We start from the raw sequence: 18,653 nt of genomic DNA on the forward strand, positions 1-18,653 counted from the left end.
CTACATAAATATAAAATATGCCTATAATGTGCAAAATGCATAACAACAGGTTGGTACAAATAAAACGCTGCATCTTTAGAAGTATCATCATGGATATCGTTTTATATATACTGTTTCAACATGATATTAAACATCAATTCAACATATCGAGTTGAAACCTCAATTAACTTCACCGCATTCACAAAAGTCTGGCTCCATAGGACTCCATGACTGTGCATGTGCATACACACATATCCCAGAGTAAACTTTCGGTCTTTGCTTGATCTGGCACAAACTCAGCAAATTCCCAGGTACTATCAAAATGTTTTTTTTAAATTGGGGTAACGTGACATTTATCTGCATTATCAAGTGCAGATAATGTGTCAGAAATATACTTATTTAGTGACATACACCAAAAAAAAATCCATTCAAAAATTTTGAAAAAGAAAAAAAGTATATTTTAAACAAAGAAAGTAACAAATCGACAAAACAGAGGAGCACTGCCAACTTAGGCATACATTAACATACCAAGAATAGCAATTCAAATTGATTATAAAGGTGTGCCTTTTATCACTTCAATCACAAAAAGCCCTTACTAATCTATATTGCTACATCAAAGTAAAATTTAAAAGAACTTTTGTCTCTCTCCCTCTCTCTCAATCCAAAAATAGAGAGCATACTCCTTTATAAGTTGTTTTTTAATAGGTGCTTGAGCAACTGACATGCCACAAACATAAAAAGAATTTGGCATTGTTATAGCATTACAAGACATATTTATATGTAGAACAGTGTATTCACATACATGGATAATATCTAGAAATGTTTTCTTTTAGTTTGCATTAACAAGCAGGGACAAACATGTCTGTAATGGATTATGTTTATATGTATACTATGACATGTGAGACAAAAGGCAGTGTGGCTGAGACTTTCTTCAGTGATGTTTTTAAAAGGTTGCCCATGAAATTAAAACAAATAAGTAGAGCACCTTCTAAGAAAGTACGGTTTCAACTTGCAAATATATACAAGGCACTACTCTTGAACCATTCTGACTTGATCACAGTAAAGTGATGCTAGCGAGTAACAGCACACAAGTGATAAACCTAGTGCCATAATTGTGCACCACCCACAATGCTTCAAAAACCATCTACCAAAATAAAGACTAAAGAGTATTTTAATGTTAATATAAAATTGCATTCTGACATCAACAGAAGATTACATTTTTTTCTAAGTATCTACTGTAGTCTCTCCTCTTAAACTCTTTATAAACTGTGCAACTGCACACATATGCTTTCATTTATGTATTATTATCATGAAAAGGTAAATCCAAACTAGTGTCTAGTAGATCTATAGGGGGGGGGGGGGGGGGAATACATACCCAAATTTTCTCAATGATCTGCACAAATCGAAACACAAAGCTCTCTTTCTGGCAAGCACTGAGTTTGTACCTTGTAGTTACATTTAGCAAAGCTCAAAATTAATATTGACATCTCTAACACTTTATATTTACATGAAAACTAAATAAATAGTATGCTTTATGATATACACATTAATCTTCTTTTAAGTTCTCTTCAATTTTTTATATCCATGAGTATTTTTTTCTTCTCCACTGAGACATGTTTTATTGCTGTTAATGGAACCCTAGTAGAATATAAAGTCAAATAACAAAAGATTCAAAACACAGGCTAAAGAAAACAGAAACACATGACTGTTTAAATCAAGCTGTTGATTGGGTATAGAAAAGCTTCACCCATGCAAACTTATTCCATGTACATTGCTAATGTAATGCAAAAACATAGTATTTAAATGTTGAAATAAACATCTAAAGAATAGTTCACCCAATTTACTCAAACTGTAGGCTTTTTTTTTCTGGAACACAGAAGTAGAAGATTTTTTTCATTTTTTTTTCTTATTTTGCACATACACCTACATAGTCACCACATAAAAAAAAAAAAAATTAAAAAAATGAAAGCACCATAAAAATATTCTATACAAAATCTATACTGTAAATCTTCTAAAGCCATATGTGAAGAATGAGACTTTAGAAGACTTGGAATGAAGTGTATGGTATATTTTTACTTTTATGGTGCTTGTTATTGGTGTTTTTGTCCTTTTCAGGTCTTGACAGACATAGTCACTAAACTGCCATTGTAACAAAAAGAACAAAGTGTCTCCTTTTGTGTTCTACAAGATCATACATTGGAACAACATGAAGAAGAGTATATAATGACAGAAAATGTATTTATGGGTGAACTATTCCTTAAGGAAATTAGTTTTAAACTATTATTCTGTTACACTATTTCGATGGTCCATTTTAAACACTCTACTAACAATAAGTAACTTTGCAATCATATAGGAAGATACAGTATGTTACATATGTTGACACAAACTTGAAAGTGGGAACTCGACTAACATTGAAACAAATTTGAGACAAATTGTTTCTTTTCACTTTTTTGTAATTGTTTAGAAACATAAGGAGAAAAAAAGACAGAGGAGATAGACTTAGTGTGGTTGCACGGCACCCTGTAATTTGGGTTTTTTATTCAAGTAAGTTGCCCAATACACTAAGTTAAAGGTTCCGAAGAGCAACGGGAAGGCTATTCTGGCAATCCTATCGATCTTGCTCACGCTGTTGAAGGTCTTTTTTGCCTCAGGAGCTTTGGGTTTTGGCTCTTCCTTGGGCTCAGTTGGGGGAGGGGGGGCACTTTTAGCAATAGTTGCCAAACCAGGGTCTCTGGCAATGTTCGGAGCAAAAGCTGTTGCTGTTGCAGCAGTGTAGGTGTTGTTCTTTTTCAGCAATGACTCCTTCTTCTTCTTTTGCTGTAAAGGAGGTCAACAGGAAGTATGTCATCAGCTGTTACTACCACTGGGTATTGCTGTATACCTAACTATAGAGTATTTAAGATACTTCTTCATGTACGTATTATTTGTCTACTACACCCAGGTTTTTAAAGAAGTTAACAAAAAAAAGAAAGAAAATTCTGTCATCAAAAGAATTAACTGCTTAGCTCAAAAAGTAAAAACAACAACAAAACACCCTAAAATCAATTATTGTGCTGTATATTCCGAGTTAGTGATTTTATGTGAAGAACATAATTATGAGGAAGTTTCTCAGTATTATGAGATACCAAGTTAGTCCCTCTCGGTTAGTCACTTCAACGTGGTGTAAATGTGATGACAATAGGGGTCACACTTGGGAGCCCCAAAAACCCCTGATACTTCAGAAAAGGCCAATGAGAATTGGCGAGTGAAATTTGCATGTGCCACTCCCCCGGACATATGGGTATAAAGGAGGCAGTGCACATCCACTCTTTCACATTTGTTTTTCAGAGCCGAGTGGATGTCAGCAGACAAACACTCATTTCCATTCACTCAACATGCTTTGCAAGGAAATTTACGCCACATTGCAGAGGTTTCTCCATCCCCTGTATGGATAAATGTAGCAAGTTTCCCCTGGGCGCTTAAGCAAAAGAGCCGTTTCAGAACTCTAAAAGAGCAAAACTGGGGGAAAGTGTCTTTTCGCTTGTGTTCTCATTTGGGGCTCCAGATGAGGGCGATGTTTCGATAGCAGAATTTGGGGGTAGGCTTTCGCCTTATGATGCTGAAGACTCGGTTGGGCTCTAACCTTCTGAGTTGGCAGCCATGCTTGCCCAGGCCAATGCGAGCATTGGACTAGAGTGGAATCCTTCGCCCTGTCCTGAGCGCTCGCGGATGGACGATTGGTATCTGGGCTCGGAGCACAACTTACAGTGCCTTTCTTCCTGGAGGTGCATGATGAGCATAGGGACCTTTCAGTGCCCGGTCCCGCTTTGCGACAGTGGGGCAGTCAGGGGTCACATGGAGTTTCCCCAGGTGGAGCGGAAAATTGCGGTGCATTTATGCCCGCAGAACACTGGCACCTGGAGGACTCTCCAGAGTCCCCGACTCTCATCCAGGGTCTGGAAGTTAACTTCGTCCCTAGTGCCTGACAGACCATCTCTGCATTGCATGCCATGGCCATCCCCCAAGTCCACCAGGCAGAGGGACTGAAAGACCTGAATGTGGTTAGTTCTGATTAATGCAGTAACTGCGTTTGGCAACTGATTTCGCTCTCAGAGTGACTAAAGTCATGGTGCGGGCTCTCGGCCAGGCAATGTCCATCATGGTGGAACGCCATCTTTGGTTTAACCTTGCTGAGATGAGGGACGCCAACAAAATCTGCTTTGAACTAGGGGTAAAGTTATAGTGCCCATTTGGAGACTAAATGATTGGTTAACGATTGTCATTTTTTGGCTTGCGATCTATTGCACCTCCTATGGGTACAATGGCAACCTATTTGGATGGGCCTTTGTCCACATACCTACTATATTGCCTTCCTCTATGCCCCTATATCACAGGGTGGCCTCTTCAGTGACACTGTCGAGGACTTTGCCCAGCAGTTCTCTGCAGTCAAGAAGCAGACAAAGGCTATTAAACACATCCTGCCTCGGTGCAACTCCAGCGCCACCTACAGAACAAGACTGTTCTGGCAGTGACTGTTATTTCAGCCCGTTCTCATCCTTTGGCGTCATACATGTGACGCTTTGGACATTTCATTGAAATCTTATGCACATGGCATCCTTTAGCGTCAATATGAGACGCAGAACCCAAGGCGTCATACAGGTGACGCTCGTCTAAATCCAACGCACATGGCATCGTTTAGCGTGAATATGAGACGCAGATCCCAAGGCGTCATAACCGTACCCTACCCCAGACCTAAACCTACCCATAACAGTGCGTGTTATATTGACGCTAAAGGATGCCATGTGCGTAAGATTTCGACGAAATGTCATATGGCGTCACCTATATGACGCCAAAGGATGAGAATGCGTAGGTTATTTTCCAGGTAGCTGTGTGCAGCAGTTTCCTCCTTCCCTGGGTTACACAGTTCGCGGCATGAGCATGCCTGACGCGAGTACCCTACCTCTTCATGTTCAACCGTCTCAGGCCAATTGCAGTGGGATACACAAAGCAAGGTAGATGCCTATATTCACCCACAGTCACAGATCCGGGATGCTATGAGACACTCCTGTCCTGCAAGCAGAAATTGCAGTCCTCTTGGTGAAGGAAGTGGTGGGTTTAGACCAATCCTAGACCTGCGTGTTCTAAATCGGGCCCTACACACGCCCCCGTTCAAGATGTAGATGCAGAAATGCATTTTGACATGCGCTTGCTGACAGAATTGGTTCACGGTGATAGACCTGAAGGTTCCTCTACTTCCATGTCTCGATTCTACCTCGACACAGACTGTTTCTTTGGTTTGCTTTTGAGGGTCAGGCATATCAGTGCAAGGTACTCCCTTTCAGGCTGTTGCTGTTACCTCGCATCTTCACGAAAGTCGCTGAGGCTGCCCTTACCCCATCTCGATGATTGGCTAATCCTAATGCACTCTCGAGATTTATTGTGTGCACATAGGGACCTGGTGCTCAGACACCTCAGCCGTTTGGGGCTTTAGGTCAACCAGGAAAAGAGCAAGCTCGTTTCAGGGCAGAGCATCTCTTTTTTCTCAGAATGGAGTTGAACATGACAGCTCATTTTACGAACAGATGTGCCCAGTCAGTGCTAAACTGTCTGAAGACGTTCAGAGTAAGAACAGTGGTTCCACTGAAACAATTTCAGAGGCTCCTGTGGCATTTGGCATCGTTCGCGGCAGTAACGCAGCTAGGGTTGATGCATATGAGACCGCTTCAGACTCCAGTCCCGAGATGGTGCTGTGTCACACATGGTGCTGTGATTATTACACTGATCTGTCGCCATACATTCAGCCCTTGGAAATACCTTGCATTTCTACAGCAAGGATTCCTTTAGAGCAATAGTGTCCAGGCACGTTGTTATCACAACAGATGCCTCCAAGTCAGGCTGGGGCGCTGAATGAAATGGGAACATCAATTGCCTGGAGTTGCTGGCAGTATTGCTGGCCCTGCAGAGGTTTCGGCCGTTGATCCAAGGCAAGCATGTGTTGGTGTGGACGGACAGCCAGCGACTGTAGCATATTTAACATTGTCAGGGCGTTTTTTCCCTCGTATCGCATCGCGCAACTCGGCCGCCATCTCCTCCAGAGTCAGCAGTGTCTGTTCGCTAACTGGTGTGCTTCATGAATGGAAGACTCTCAAAGATGTGCAATCTGGGTCAGTGCTTTCCTTCTTAAAGGAGAGGCTGGAGGGTTGGCTGTCCCCTTCCACCTTGAAAGTTTATGTGGCCACTATAGCAGCACATCACGCAGTAGATGGTAGAGGAACCAGGAGGTTAAATCCTCCTAGGCCATGGCTTATTCCCTCATGAGATCTCTCTGTAGTCTAGCTGGATGCACTCTCACTGAAGACGCCACTCCTGACCGCACTCACCTCCATCAAGAGTGTCGGGGACCTGCAGACATTCTCTGTCAGCGAAACGTGCCTTGAGTTCGGGGCGGCATACTCTCAGATCGTGAACTAAAAACGAGGGAGACCAGCCATATCGTTGCAGTGTCCAGTATGAGCCCTGCACATTCATATGGACCACACGCAGAGCTTCATAAGCTCTGAGCAGCTCTTTGTTATAGGGGATAGCTCTCACCAAACAGAGGTTGGCCCACTGGATCTTGGATGCTATAGCACAAGGTGTGCCATACCCCTTTGGTGTACAAGCACACTATACTAGGGCAACTGCCCGCGTGTACCACTTGGCACCAAAGGTGCAGCACACAGCTGAGTGTGTGCCTCCCTGAGGTGATAACTTGCACTTTTTTTGTCCATGTGAGTTTCCTAGACCGCCGAGCCCTTAATGTATTTCGCCTTTCAGCTCCTGAGGCAGTCGAATTCAGCTGAGGAAGTCAACGCCAGGCCTGACTCATGATGCATGCCCTTTCAGGTCTTTCAGGTCAGTCTGTATACTAGGCCTGGTGCTCCATATGTTGTGATTCCCTAATGGTAATTCCATATGATGTACTGCCCATGATACGGATTTCCTGATGGTAAGCCTATGTCTTCTCCTTGACAGAGCTCCGTCTATGCCGCCAATCGATGTGTTTGTAGTAGTCCTACTGCAAGGACTTCTGTCTACGAGTGGTGCTTCCTGGAAGGAAAGTCCATGTGATGTATTTTCCACATGTGAACCTCCCTTCTACATCTGCCTCACCAGGACCACATTGTAGAGTTTTCCATAGGGACACCTAGTGTTATCACATCGAAACCACGTCAAAGTGACTGACAGATAGGGAATGTCTCGGTTACTGTTGTAACCTCCGTTCCCTGGGCAGGTATAAAACGCCTCTTTTATACCCGTATGTCTGGGGGAGTGGTGCATGCAAATTCCACTTGCCTATTCTCACTGGGCTTTTCTGAAATATCAGAGGTGTTTGGGGCTCCCAAGTGCAACATCACGTCTCGTTCCCTCCACCAGGGAACAAAGGTTACAACCGTATCCAAGTCGTTCTGAAGTTTGATCATGACCACTCAAGCTTTGTTCCCTTTCAGTCGGTCACGTTCTACTTAAATCTGTGTTCCCTCCTTCGGGGAAAGAGGGTTACATACGTAACCGAGATGTTTTTCTTTTCAAGCTTGAATCTAAATGCCATCTAACTAATGATTCCTTATTGGTTCTTCATTGGCCTTAAAAAAAAAAAAAGTCATGACAATGCTGATTAGCTGAGTGCACAACAAGAACATGAACATTTACAGTCCTAGGCCATTCACTATCAATCTGAGCATCGAAATAATTGATTCCATCACATTACACATTAGTGAATGCCCGCAAATAGATGGTTAGATGGCATTTAGATTGATTGCATCACATTAAACATTAGTGAATGCCCGTAAATGGAGAAAGACTTTTCGCAGCCAAAAATATATAGTTATGAAATTTATCAGCTAACTGAGCTAACTGGACCATGCAAAACAGCTAAACTGGACCATTCAAAACAGCCAAACTTTGACCCCTTGGATGCAACACATGTAAAGTGTTTTAATATGCACAAGCAAAAATTCGATTCAAAGGGCCAAATTTACTAAACAGGCCAAATTAGCGTGAGACTGTAATCTCATAAAAGTGCCAATGCGAGTGAAAAGTTCTGCGGGTGATCTACTGACAGTTAGAAAATGAAAGAACACAGACACAGCCAGCTCATTTCCATTATGAGCAAAACAATCTATCAAGAGCAGCACAAATTAGTGTAGGGTCGCAAACAAGTGGAGCCGATGATAATCAGGTGTGAGTGATCTACTAACAACTTAGGCGCAGCAAATGAAAAATAATGTGGCTTGGCAAACAATATGTTCAGATAACGTCTTCCTCTGGCATTGCAAATAAATGAACACAAGTTGAGAAAATATAGTACATCTGGCCCATAGAATATAATTATAAATTAACAATAACAATAAAAACAAATAATCACCAAACACTTTCAGTGTATGGAAAACAGCAGCTTTAAAATATCATATGAAACACAGTAACATGAGTGAGAAAATTATGACAGAATTTTTTTTTTTTTTTTTATAAACTAATCCTTTAATTACATTTATCTCTATTTGTGTATATGTTTTTTCTTTTCCTTTTATTTGAAAACTGAAAGGCTTTACCTTTTCTGGCACCACACTTTTCCCATCCCAAGCGTAACCCCTCTTTGTGAAGTAGTTAACCGTGGCAAACTCTATGAGAGCCGAGAAGACAAAGGCATAACAAACAGCAATGAACCAGTCCATGGCTGTGGCATAGGCCACCTTGGGGAGAGAGTTTCTCGCGCTGATACTTAGGGTAGTCATGGTAAGGACAGTGGTCACTCCTGCAAAGAAAAAGCATATGGAAAGCGCCTGCATTAAGCAAGTATATGTCAGGTTTTTATCAGTCTGCCAGAAAACAAAATAATGTTTAAATACTATTAGATTGATTGCTGGATTTGTTTTCTAGGTAAGTAGCTTCTTTAGAGATTTAGAATTTAGTTTGAAGCACAAAGTAGTAAGCAAAGTCTACTTGGAGAATTCTCTTGAACCGTTATTTAACTGAAAAAAGTATAAAGAAAAAAGTTAATTTTTTTTTTCAAATAAACAATTTTTGACTGAGATGGCTGCACACACTCCAAAAAAGTTGGGTCAGAGGCTAAATAAAAGTTATTATTTAAACTTTTAAACTGTTTAGAACAATTAGCAGGTGAATTGGAAATAGGTAAAAGTATCGTGAACAGAAAAGAACATCCACTAAAAGCACAGACTTTGCAAGCATAGATGAGTCATGGCTCACTACTTTGTGCCAAATTTCATGTGATAATTGTCAAACAATTTAAAAACCAATGCAATCTCAATGCAAGATTGCAAAAGTATTTAGTTCTTTCACCATCTAGATCTACCATACATAATATTGTGAAAAAAATTCATGGAATCCAGAGAAATATGCTACTGTGTTTAAAATAACCACATGGGCTTGGGAGTACTTTGGAAAACCATTATCACTTAACACAGTCTGCCATTGCATTAAGAAATGCAACTTGAATGTCTGTTATGCAAAGAGAAAGCTATACATCAATTCTATGTAGAGATGCTGCAGAGCTCTCTGGGCCTGAGCTTATCTCAGATGGTCTCTAGAAGACAGTGGAAATGTGTGCTGTGGTCAGATGAGTCCAGATTTAAGCTTGTTTTTTTGGGGGAACATTGAGTTCTCAGACCCAAAGATGAAAAGGACCATCCAGACTTTCATCAGCGACTGATGAAAAAAACATCTGTCATGGTATGGGGGTACATCAGTTGCACTGCGAGTTTTGAACTGGGCCCTTCACTGGCTCCCGTTCAAGATGCTAAGGCAGAAACTCATTTTCAAATGCATCTGTCCCTGAGATTGGTTTGCAGCGATCAACGCTGCAAGGGCAAGATCGCAATTCGTCAGATCACGTCTGACGTAACGTCTCCGTTCCCTCGTTACATACTTAACCGAGACATTTGAGCAGCTAGATTTTTTTTTTTAGGAAATGTCATTTCATGTTATTTGTCTTTGCGTGGTTAAAGAGAAGCTCAAGGTATTACAATGTGTGTATGGTGGGGTGGGAGTTGTATTAATAGTTCTGACAGCTTGCAGCCATAATTAATAAGCAACATTATTAACACTACCCCAACCCTAACTACCTAACTACAGTATATTGAACCTGCTGATCAATAAAGGTGTCCTCGAAGGACTAGAAAAGGAAGCCCTGCATGATTTGAGCGTCGTAACAATATGAACGTCGTAAAAATATGAGCGTCAGTCTCAAGCTGTCCCATTAATGAGTGGACGGTGGAACACCACATCCTATTTCAACTATAGGCCTATTGAATACAAGTTTAACACTTTATTCCAACTATTAAAAACATATTAAGGAATTTTCCACAGAATCTCTTCACTGATATGTGATTCGGAAAAGGAAAAAGAAAAGGATTGGAATAGAGCCCATTCTTACTCTCCACATGAAAGTTCCAGTTACCAGCTTGTTTTATTTTGTAATTATGTCTGGCTCACCCAGACAATGGTGGATGAATTTAGGGTAAATTGTCAACAAAATTAAGCGTAGCATCAGTTCTGGCATGTCATGTTAGTCAACTCACATCATCTGACTCTCAGCTGATCCACGTGTATCACATATAGGAATACGACGCCTATCACTGTATACATACTATATAGGCTCCTTCAGTTTTATCAGCAGCTGTCGCGTTTCTCAGGAGCCAGTTCCCTCCTCCATCCCCAACTCCTCCTCAGTCAGGATTTGGCATTCGGATTCCCCCTGAATCAGGCTAAAATTCTCTAATTATGTTGTACAATAAAATCAATTAATGATATCTGCAATACATTCATGTTGGTTCTGTTCTGTTTACCCTAAGGGGGGTTATTCCTGCTCTTATCCAGACCAGAACCATACCGCCAATCCTAACTGTATGCTAATTGTCAATCGTATTTGACGATAGTGGTTCTGACAGAAACAGGCTATTTTTTTTTTAATAGGTCCAAACTCAAAACTGTGTGTCGCATCTTTGACCCATTAGACATTTTTCAATCAAAAGTACTTTTGTAGAATACAAGTTCATACAATTGAGAACACGAATATAGTTTTCCAAGGCTGCTGTAAAGCTACCCAGCAAGAAGTAAGGCACAGACAGCTCTCAGATGCAACTTTTTGTTTGTCTGAGATGTAAACGCTTGGGAATTCAGAGTGCCCAGTCGGGAGACTTCATGCAAGGGTAGCCCAACAAGCTGACAGAAGAGCAAAATCTTTCCTTTCTGATATGAGTTATATAATACATTACACAGACACACAGAATTCTCCTGGCACAGTATTCAAGTTTCAAGGATTCTGGATTCAAGCTATTTTGTTCATGGCTTTCAAAAATTGATAGAGACAAAATCGAATCAAACAATTGTGGGGACACGTCCCACCCACCCCACACACAAATGAAACCTAAGTACTCTACTAAAGAACTTTCCCCCCTTTTTATTTACCATTTAGTATTATTGTTAAAAAAGAATAATTGTATGAATAATTAAATAATTTTGTCATTGCTACAGATACAGATGCAAAGGTACTTCGCTGTACACCTCTGTAAGTCTCATGAGGAACTGTTTTTGTGGTGTAAGGAGTAGCTGCATAGGTAGATTATTCCAAATCAACAATATAAGAGATTTCATTTCATGCAGAATGCTGATTTAGAAAGTAGCTACGTAGACAGTAAAACAGCTCACTAGATTTGAAGATTTTGGAAAAGATCTGTTGAAGAGTTGGAGACTGCTGTAGTGTGATGCTAACATTGAATGGTTAACTTACATAATTTGGACACTCACCAAACACAGTTCTGGCAGGGACAGATTCCCTGTTTAGCCAGAAGGACACCTGGGACAGGATCACTGTCATGATACATGGCAAATACGTCTGGATGACAAAGTAACCAATCTTCCTTTTCAGATGGAAATGTGTTTTCATGACAACATACTCTCCTGAAAGTGCAGAGAAAGAGATTGAAGTGAGAAAGTTTTGAAAAAAGGACTAAAAACATTGATTAGTGTGTATATTAGAACAGTCAATTTAACATGTTATTTTACCATGGGTTATTATAAAGAAATGAACATGAAATTAATGCAATTAATCATGCCACCTGATCCATAAATAAATCGTTATAAGGGATTTCTGTATCCTCTTAAAAAAAATCAAGCTCGAAGAGCAACTTTCATGTTTGAGTCTTCAAGTTTAATCAAATTGCACCATTGGTTCTCAATCAGAGGGCCGTAGTCCACTAGGGGAGCTCAGCGAACTTCCAAGATGACTTAAAATTATTTAAGTTTGATATTAAAATCATTTTAAAACTGACAAACTCAACTGTAAGATGGACATCTGTGGACTATAGCCCAGTGATAGACTTATGTTGAACTATATGAAAAAGAATGAGGGAAAAACAATAAATTTACCTCGAAAGTAATTCTATTACTATTCAATGATTTACTCATCTTCTATAACAATACATTTGAAATATCTTTTAGGGACTTTTCTCTGCAATTATTGATATGCATGATTAATTATAATTAATCTGAAAAGAAGCCGTATGTTTTTTTTGAATGTGTGTCTGCAATCCTCCATTGTGTTGTGTGTCTGTGACATCAGTCTGGATTTGTCAGTCAGGACTCGCACCAGTTCTGCTCAGTTGAACTGTAGCGTGGAAACTCCGGTCATGGGTCTCGCAGGTTGAGTTGGCAGAGACAGAGTTTGAGACACACACTCCGCTGACTCGGAGGAGGAAATTTTTTATCTCGAAGTTCGCTCTGCGAATTCTTCAGACCAAAACGTGGAACTCATGCTTTCTGCATCTGATCCTGAGGGACTGAATGTGGATAAGCAGGCGAGTGCTTCAGCAGAGCAGATTCCCCAGTTTGACATTTTTGAAGAGCTGCTTGAGGTTGTTACTTGTGCAGTGGCCAAATTAAATCTGGATTGGCCCGATGAGAGAAAATGTATGCAAACTGGATGACCACTTCCTCATATCAATGCGAGTACAGCCTCCTCACCGCCATATCACATTCTTTCCCGATCTTCACACTGAGGTGTCAAGATTGTGGAAGTATCCATCCTCCGCTCATGTTCATACACAAGCGTCATAAACCTCCTCGCCCCATCTTCGCTCACCCTCCTCGCCCCATCTTCGCTCACCCTCCTCGCCCCATCTTCGCTCACAAGCGATTCATTCTTCTGAACAGTTCAGGTGTTCTCTGCCAGTCCGCTGCTTGAGGGCACCAAACAGACCAATTCTATTGAAAAAAAAGATTCATCTGTCAAACTTTGTGACAGTGTGGCAACTTTTGCCCAAGGTCTGTAACAAAAGGTTACAGGATTCAGATGTCTACCGTCCACCTAGTTTCCAAGGAGTAATGGTAACGAAAGTGCGCCAGGAAGGAGACAAAGTCTTCCTCAAACAAGAACTGTGAATATGGCGAAAGGGGCCATAGAACATGCACCCCTCCCAGAAAGAGACACAGGGTTTTACAGTTGGTATTTTATAGTACCCAACAAAGATGGGGGTCTGCGTCCAATTTTAGATCTAAGGGGCCTGAACCGTACTATTCGGAACACAGGATGTTTCTCAGGTTTGCTTTCGGGGGCAAAGCTTACCAATATCGAGAACTTCCTTTCGGCCTAGCTCTGTCCCCACACATGTACACCAAGGGCAGGATCCTCGACCTCGAGATCTTGTGCTCGCTCATATGAAGCGTTTGGGGCTCAGGCTGAACCTCATGAAGAGTATGCTTTCTCCAAAACAGAGAACCACTTTTCTAGGAATAGTGTGGGAATCGACCATAATGCAGGCACATATGTCACCTGCACATGTAAATTCAATCCTAACTGTGAGAGACTATCAAGCTAGGCCAATAGGTCTCTCACAGGCTGAGGTGCGATTCTCGATGGCCGACCAGCCCGTGGCCTTTGGGAGGGCCCTCATACCTCATGGCACATAAACTGCCTTGAGATGAGGTCAGTGTTTCTAGCTTAGAAACACTTCCTCCCACATTTGAAGGGACACCGCATGTTAGTCTGCACGGACAACACCTCGGTGGTCTCTTATATCAATCACCAGGGCACGCTGCGTTCGGGCCCCATTTTCAGGCAGGTGCAGCAGATCCTGCTCTGGGCAGAGAACAAGTTCCTGTCTTTGAGAGTAGTTTATATTCTGGGGGTTATATGCCCTGAAATGACAACTGCTTGTGTCTTGGTTCAAAGCAACATGATGTGGATCAACTTAACTGCCCTGTCAGTCCAGGACTGAAGTTCCTTCAAGAGGATCTCGCAGCAGGGATGGCTCCTGCTATCTTAAAGGTGTATGTAGCAGCCATTTCTGCTAGCCAACACATCTCTGAACGGATCTTCTGCGGGGAGGCACCCATAGTTTCTCAGTTCTTGCATGGTGTCAGATGGATGCAGCCTATCTGTTGGTCACGAGTTTCATCCTGGTACCTAAAATTGGTCCTGGGAGCCTTAAGAGAGGGTTTGAGGCCTTGGAATCAGTCCCAGACATTACTCCAGAGAGTAGGAGACCTGCAGGCCCTTTCAGTAGCCTCCTCCAGCTAAGACTTTGCTTCAGGTGATGTCAGAGCTATACTACACCCTAGACCGGACTATATCCCAAAAGTTCCTTCTATGGCTGGTTAGCCAGTTGTCTTGCAGGCTTTCCTCCCTCCACCTCATGAGACGCAAGAGTAAGAAAGTCTGCATCTGTTATGTCTAGTCTGTGCTTTAAGGATCTACAACTTATGTCCACCGCTCAGGCTTGTGGTTTTAATCCTCTGTGTTTCTAATTTAATTCGGTGGTCACAATGGAGGAAATACGGTTACCAAGCAGTGCATCTTGCATTGGATTACTGATGCTATCACCCTCTCCTACAAGGCGTGTGGTATGGCTTCAGCTGTAGAGGTCAGGGGTTATTTCACAAGGAGTATGGCCTCTTCCAAGACCTTTGCTGAGGGTGCATCACTTCACGATGTATGTGCTGCAGCAGGTTGGTCCTCTCGGCACATATTCATCAGGTTTTACAGTTTGGATGTAACCCCAGTTCTCAGAAACTGAACAGAACTGAACATAAACTGAAAACCAAGCTAAATATTACAATGTTTTTATATTTATGATAGATTATGCATTGTTCATTCAATTCTACACTTTTTTATTTTGTGTTTTGTCATGGATTGTCCATATTCTTGTGTAAAGAAAACAATGTTGCTTTATGCACTTTATGTTTGATGCTGCTCTTTTGCACCTGAATTTCGCTCATGGGAACAAATAACCACTTATTGCTCATATGTTGCCAATAAATCTATCTGCTATGTGTTTTCATCTGGAAGCTGTGATATTTAGAGCATTTGCTCATGTGTAAAACTGTTCACAGTTCATATTAGAACAATATTCAGATGTTTATGATTTAGAATGTTTAGATGAATTCTGATCAATTGGCCAATAAAAAAGAGAACAGAATAAATCAACAAGAAAAATGATGGGCATGATACTTTGAAGTAAACTTGCACAAATAAAACTACAGAATGGAAAAGTAATATTATTTAAATTAATTTAAGGGTATAACAACGAACCAGTGCTGGATTGCACCACACCCGAGTCGACAGTCTGTCCCATCAAGTCATACTGGTTGAGGCGTGAGCCGTCATCAGCCACAACCACAGATTGCGCTGCCCCTCGTGTCCATACATACACCACTTCAGCCCTTGTGTATGCATCTGGTGCAAACAAACAAAACACAAAATAAAAGTGTTTAAACTGAAGAAGTCACTTTTCAGCTGTCAGTGCTTCCTGGGGTCATATACTGCAGTGGATTCTCAAGCACAGCAGAGACGCAGCAGACACTGAAATATTTAGAGCCTTGTGGCTTTGAGTCTCAAGCTTGTTTTTTATTCATGCTTCTTTTCCTCCTGATTCTTTCTCCGGCGTAGATACATCTGTTCTTTCTTTTCAATGATTAGTTGGGTCAGGGTAGAGCTGGCTAAATCTGTCCGGAACTCAGTTATGTGAGGTGCTATGTCAGAGATGAAATCTACACTCTGTGGACCTATGAGAAAGTCACCGTTTGCTCACAGGTACTCAGTTTAGAGACTTTGTGTAGGTTATGAACTTTCTACGGAACAAAAATGTAAAACAGCACAGCACTTACAACTGCCGAATTTGAGAGGGCAAGCATGGGCATCCATTGGGAAGTCCTCTAAGTGCATCGGACATTCAGCTCTGACTGTAAGCCTGAGACACAAGAGAGAAGGTGGGATACAATATTTAGACCCCTTGACAGTTAATTACAAGTTACAACATACTCTTTCAAAATGATAGACATACAGTTGGTATTATTTGTAGGTATCTGTTACTATGCGGTGTAATTAGATGCATTGATATGGAATTCCCCTGATATGCAGTCACTGCTCATCCATTCCGAATTTAGAGATGTACACATCGATACATTTCACTTTTTGTGTTTAATAAATTTAATTCACTAGATTATCCAAAAAATGGCATTACCACAATGTTATTGAAATATGTACACATTTTGTCGTTGGTTTAATATAAATTTAATATAAATTTAATATATATTTTTAAATATAAATAAATATTTATATCCATCCATCTATCCTACTCATCCCCAGACAGTCAGGCCCCCCACCCTATAGATATAAATTACTACTGCTCGGTTCTCAAGTGCAATCACTTGAGATAAAACACCAGCATTAAAAGGAAATAGCATGAAAAGGTCACCAAATGCACCTTCTGTTCTTGCTAAGAAGATGAAAACAAGTAGCAGCTTCACCTCATGGTGTAAAGCAGAGTTCCTTCCTCTGTGATCCGTAGAAGTTTGTTAGGCATGGTCATATTATGGGCGACTGACTTCTTGCCATTGTGGAAAAAGGTGTCGGGGGTCCAGATTTTACTAGCCATGAGATTGTTGAGACGAAGCACTGCCATGGGACCTTTGAATTTCAGCCTCTCATCCTTCCAGCTCTGCCTGAAGAACACATCTATGGTGTACTCCTGCAAGACCACATATTTTCACTTTCATTTTGATAATATTTTCAAATTTATCTTAAATCCATGTGTAGTTTTAGTAACAGTATTTTGTTTACAAAAAAATGTTACACTCTTGTCATACAATTATAGTTCATAGTCACCATTTGCTGTTAAGCTTGGAATGTGACAAAACAAGCTTCTTCATTTATCCTCAAATACTTTAAAGGATTCTAATTGATACTTGTAGAGTAGATGTTGTGCAGTAATTTCGGCAAAACTGCAGGCACAGGAGGAGCCATGAGCTTTCTGAAGCATTGGTGGCTATAATTAGTGGCATGAATCATTCTAACAACTACTGATTGTCATAGCTGCGGGCAGCCCCCCCATTTTCACATGATCATCCATTATGAAACTGATTAGTGTTGAGTAAGTTACTCTAAAAAAGTATTAATTAATTGCTACTAATTACATCTTTAACACTGTATTTAGATTACTGTACTAATTACTCTGTCTAAAAAGTATTGCATTGCTAATTTACTTTCTAAATAACATATCAACTTCGACCAGTTGAACAAGGATAGACATGACATGACAAGGACATTTGATACAAGTCAAAGAAGGTGCAATTACAAAGAAGTTTTATCAAAGAAATTAGGTATTAAAACAGTGTGAATAGAAAGTCGTCAGTAAGTATAATAAAGACAAAATAATAACAATTAGAGCCATATCCCAGCTGGAGGGTTAAATGTGTACAGGGGAGGCTGAAACTAAATGGGGCAGTTTGCACCACAAAACAACTAACATGTTAAAGTATATACAGTAGCCCCACAAATTATTTAACCCTGTAAATGATTCCTCTGAACAATGGCAACACAGAAAATGTGTGACATTTAAAGAAAGAAAGAAAGAAAAAAGAGGTTTTACCATGTCATGGTCCGATACTGGTCCAATACTCGTCACGAAAATGTCAGTCTTGACTTCAGTTACACGCTCTGTTGAAGCAAGAAATGAGCAAGTTGAGTGTCAATCAGAGTTGGTCATTAGTTTAAACAACCCTTTAATCCAGAGGTTCAACCTGGCCGTCTTTGATCTAATCGAGGTTCAGCACACTCAAACTGCATTAGTTCTACAGTATCTCATTTTGGCAACACGCTTCCAATAATTCCTGGGATATTTTGATCCAGTTTTCTCTTCTTATCTTTTCTTTTAACAAAAGTACTTACATTTTAAATCACATCAAGTAAAAACCTCACTATAACGTTCTGCATACATAGTTTGGTGTTGTTTATGCAGAAATGAACCTTACTATCTTGCCTCCAAGAAAAGCAGTGTATATATGTCATGTAATAATGACTGATGTTGATGGAAGTTGTTAGTTCATACGGTATTGGGAGTAAGGCCAAACAAACACATTGAAAATTAAAAAATATATGCCACATGTGTGAAGAGATTCTTGCCAACTTAATTAATTAGTCAGTTCTGTTCAAAGCTAATTAATTAAATTTTTGACAAGGAACGTTTCTGCATGCAATATCTAATTTTTTTAAATTAAAACTGATCATACTTGTATCATAGCTAAAAAAAAAAAAATCCAACCCTGATCGCATGCTTTAATTACAGTTATGCATATATTTTTATTATGTTACATATTTATTAATATGTAATAAGTAGCCTACATTTGGTTTATCACCA

At 40.5% G+C, this 18,653-nt stretch overlaps 1 protein-coding gene across 3 annotated transcripts in view; it reads right to left on the minus strand.

Annotated features, from left to right (window-relative positions):
- Positions 1-2,324: 2,324 nt before the first annotated feature.
- The window catches only part of gabra1 (gamma-aminobutyric acid type A receptor subunit alpha1), a 29,360-nt gene continuing 13,031 nt past the window's right edge, over positions 2,325-18,653 (minus strand). For all 3 annotated transcript variants that reach the window (XM_056239447.1, XM_056239448.1, XM_056239446.1), the window contains exons 4-10: positions 17,886-17,953; positions 16,765-16,985; positions 16,123-16,205; positions 15,548-15,691; positions 11,767-11,919; positions 8,550-8,752; positions 2,325-2,796 (exon numbers count right to left, since the gene is read on the minus strand). In XM_056239447.1, the coding sequence (XP_056095422.1) occupies positions 2,479-2,796; positions 8,550-8,752; positions 11,767-11,919; positions 15,548-15,691; positions 16,123-16,205; positions 16,765-16,985; positions 17,886-17,953 (1,190 nt within the window). In that variant the 3' untranslated portion in view covers positions 2,325-2,478. The remainder of the gene's footprint in view (positions 2,797-8,549; positions 8,753-11,766; positions 11,920-15,547; positions 15,692-16,122; positions 16,206-16,764; positions 16,986-17,885; positions 17,954-18,653) is intronic.

This window comes from Rhinichthys klamathensis, unplaced genomic scaffold, assembly GCF_029890125.1.
Source record: "Rhinichthys klamathensis goyatoka isolate OS25496 unplaced genomic scaffold, OSU_Roscu_1.1 h1tg000564l_1, whole genome shotgun sequence".
NCBI classification, from domain to species: Eukaryota; Metazoa; Chordata; class Actinopteri; order Cypriniformes; family Leuciscidae; genus Rhinichthys; species Rhinichthys klamathensis.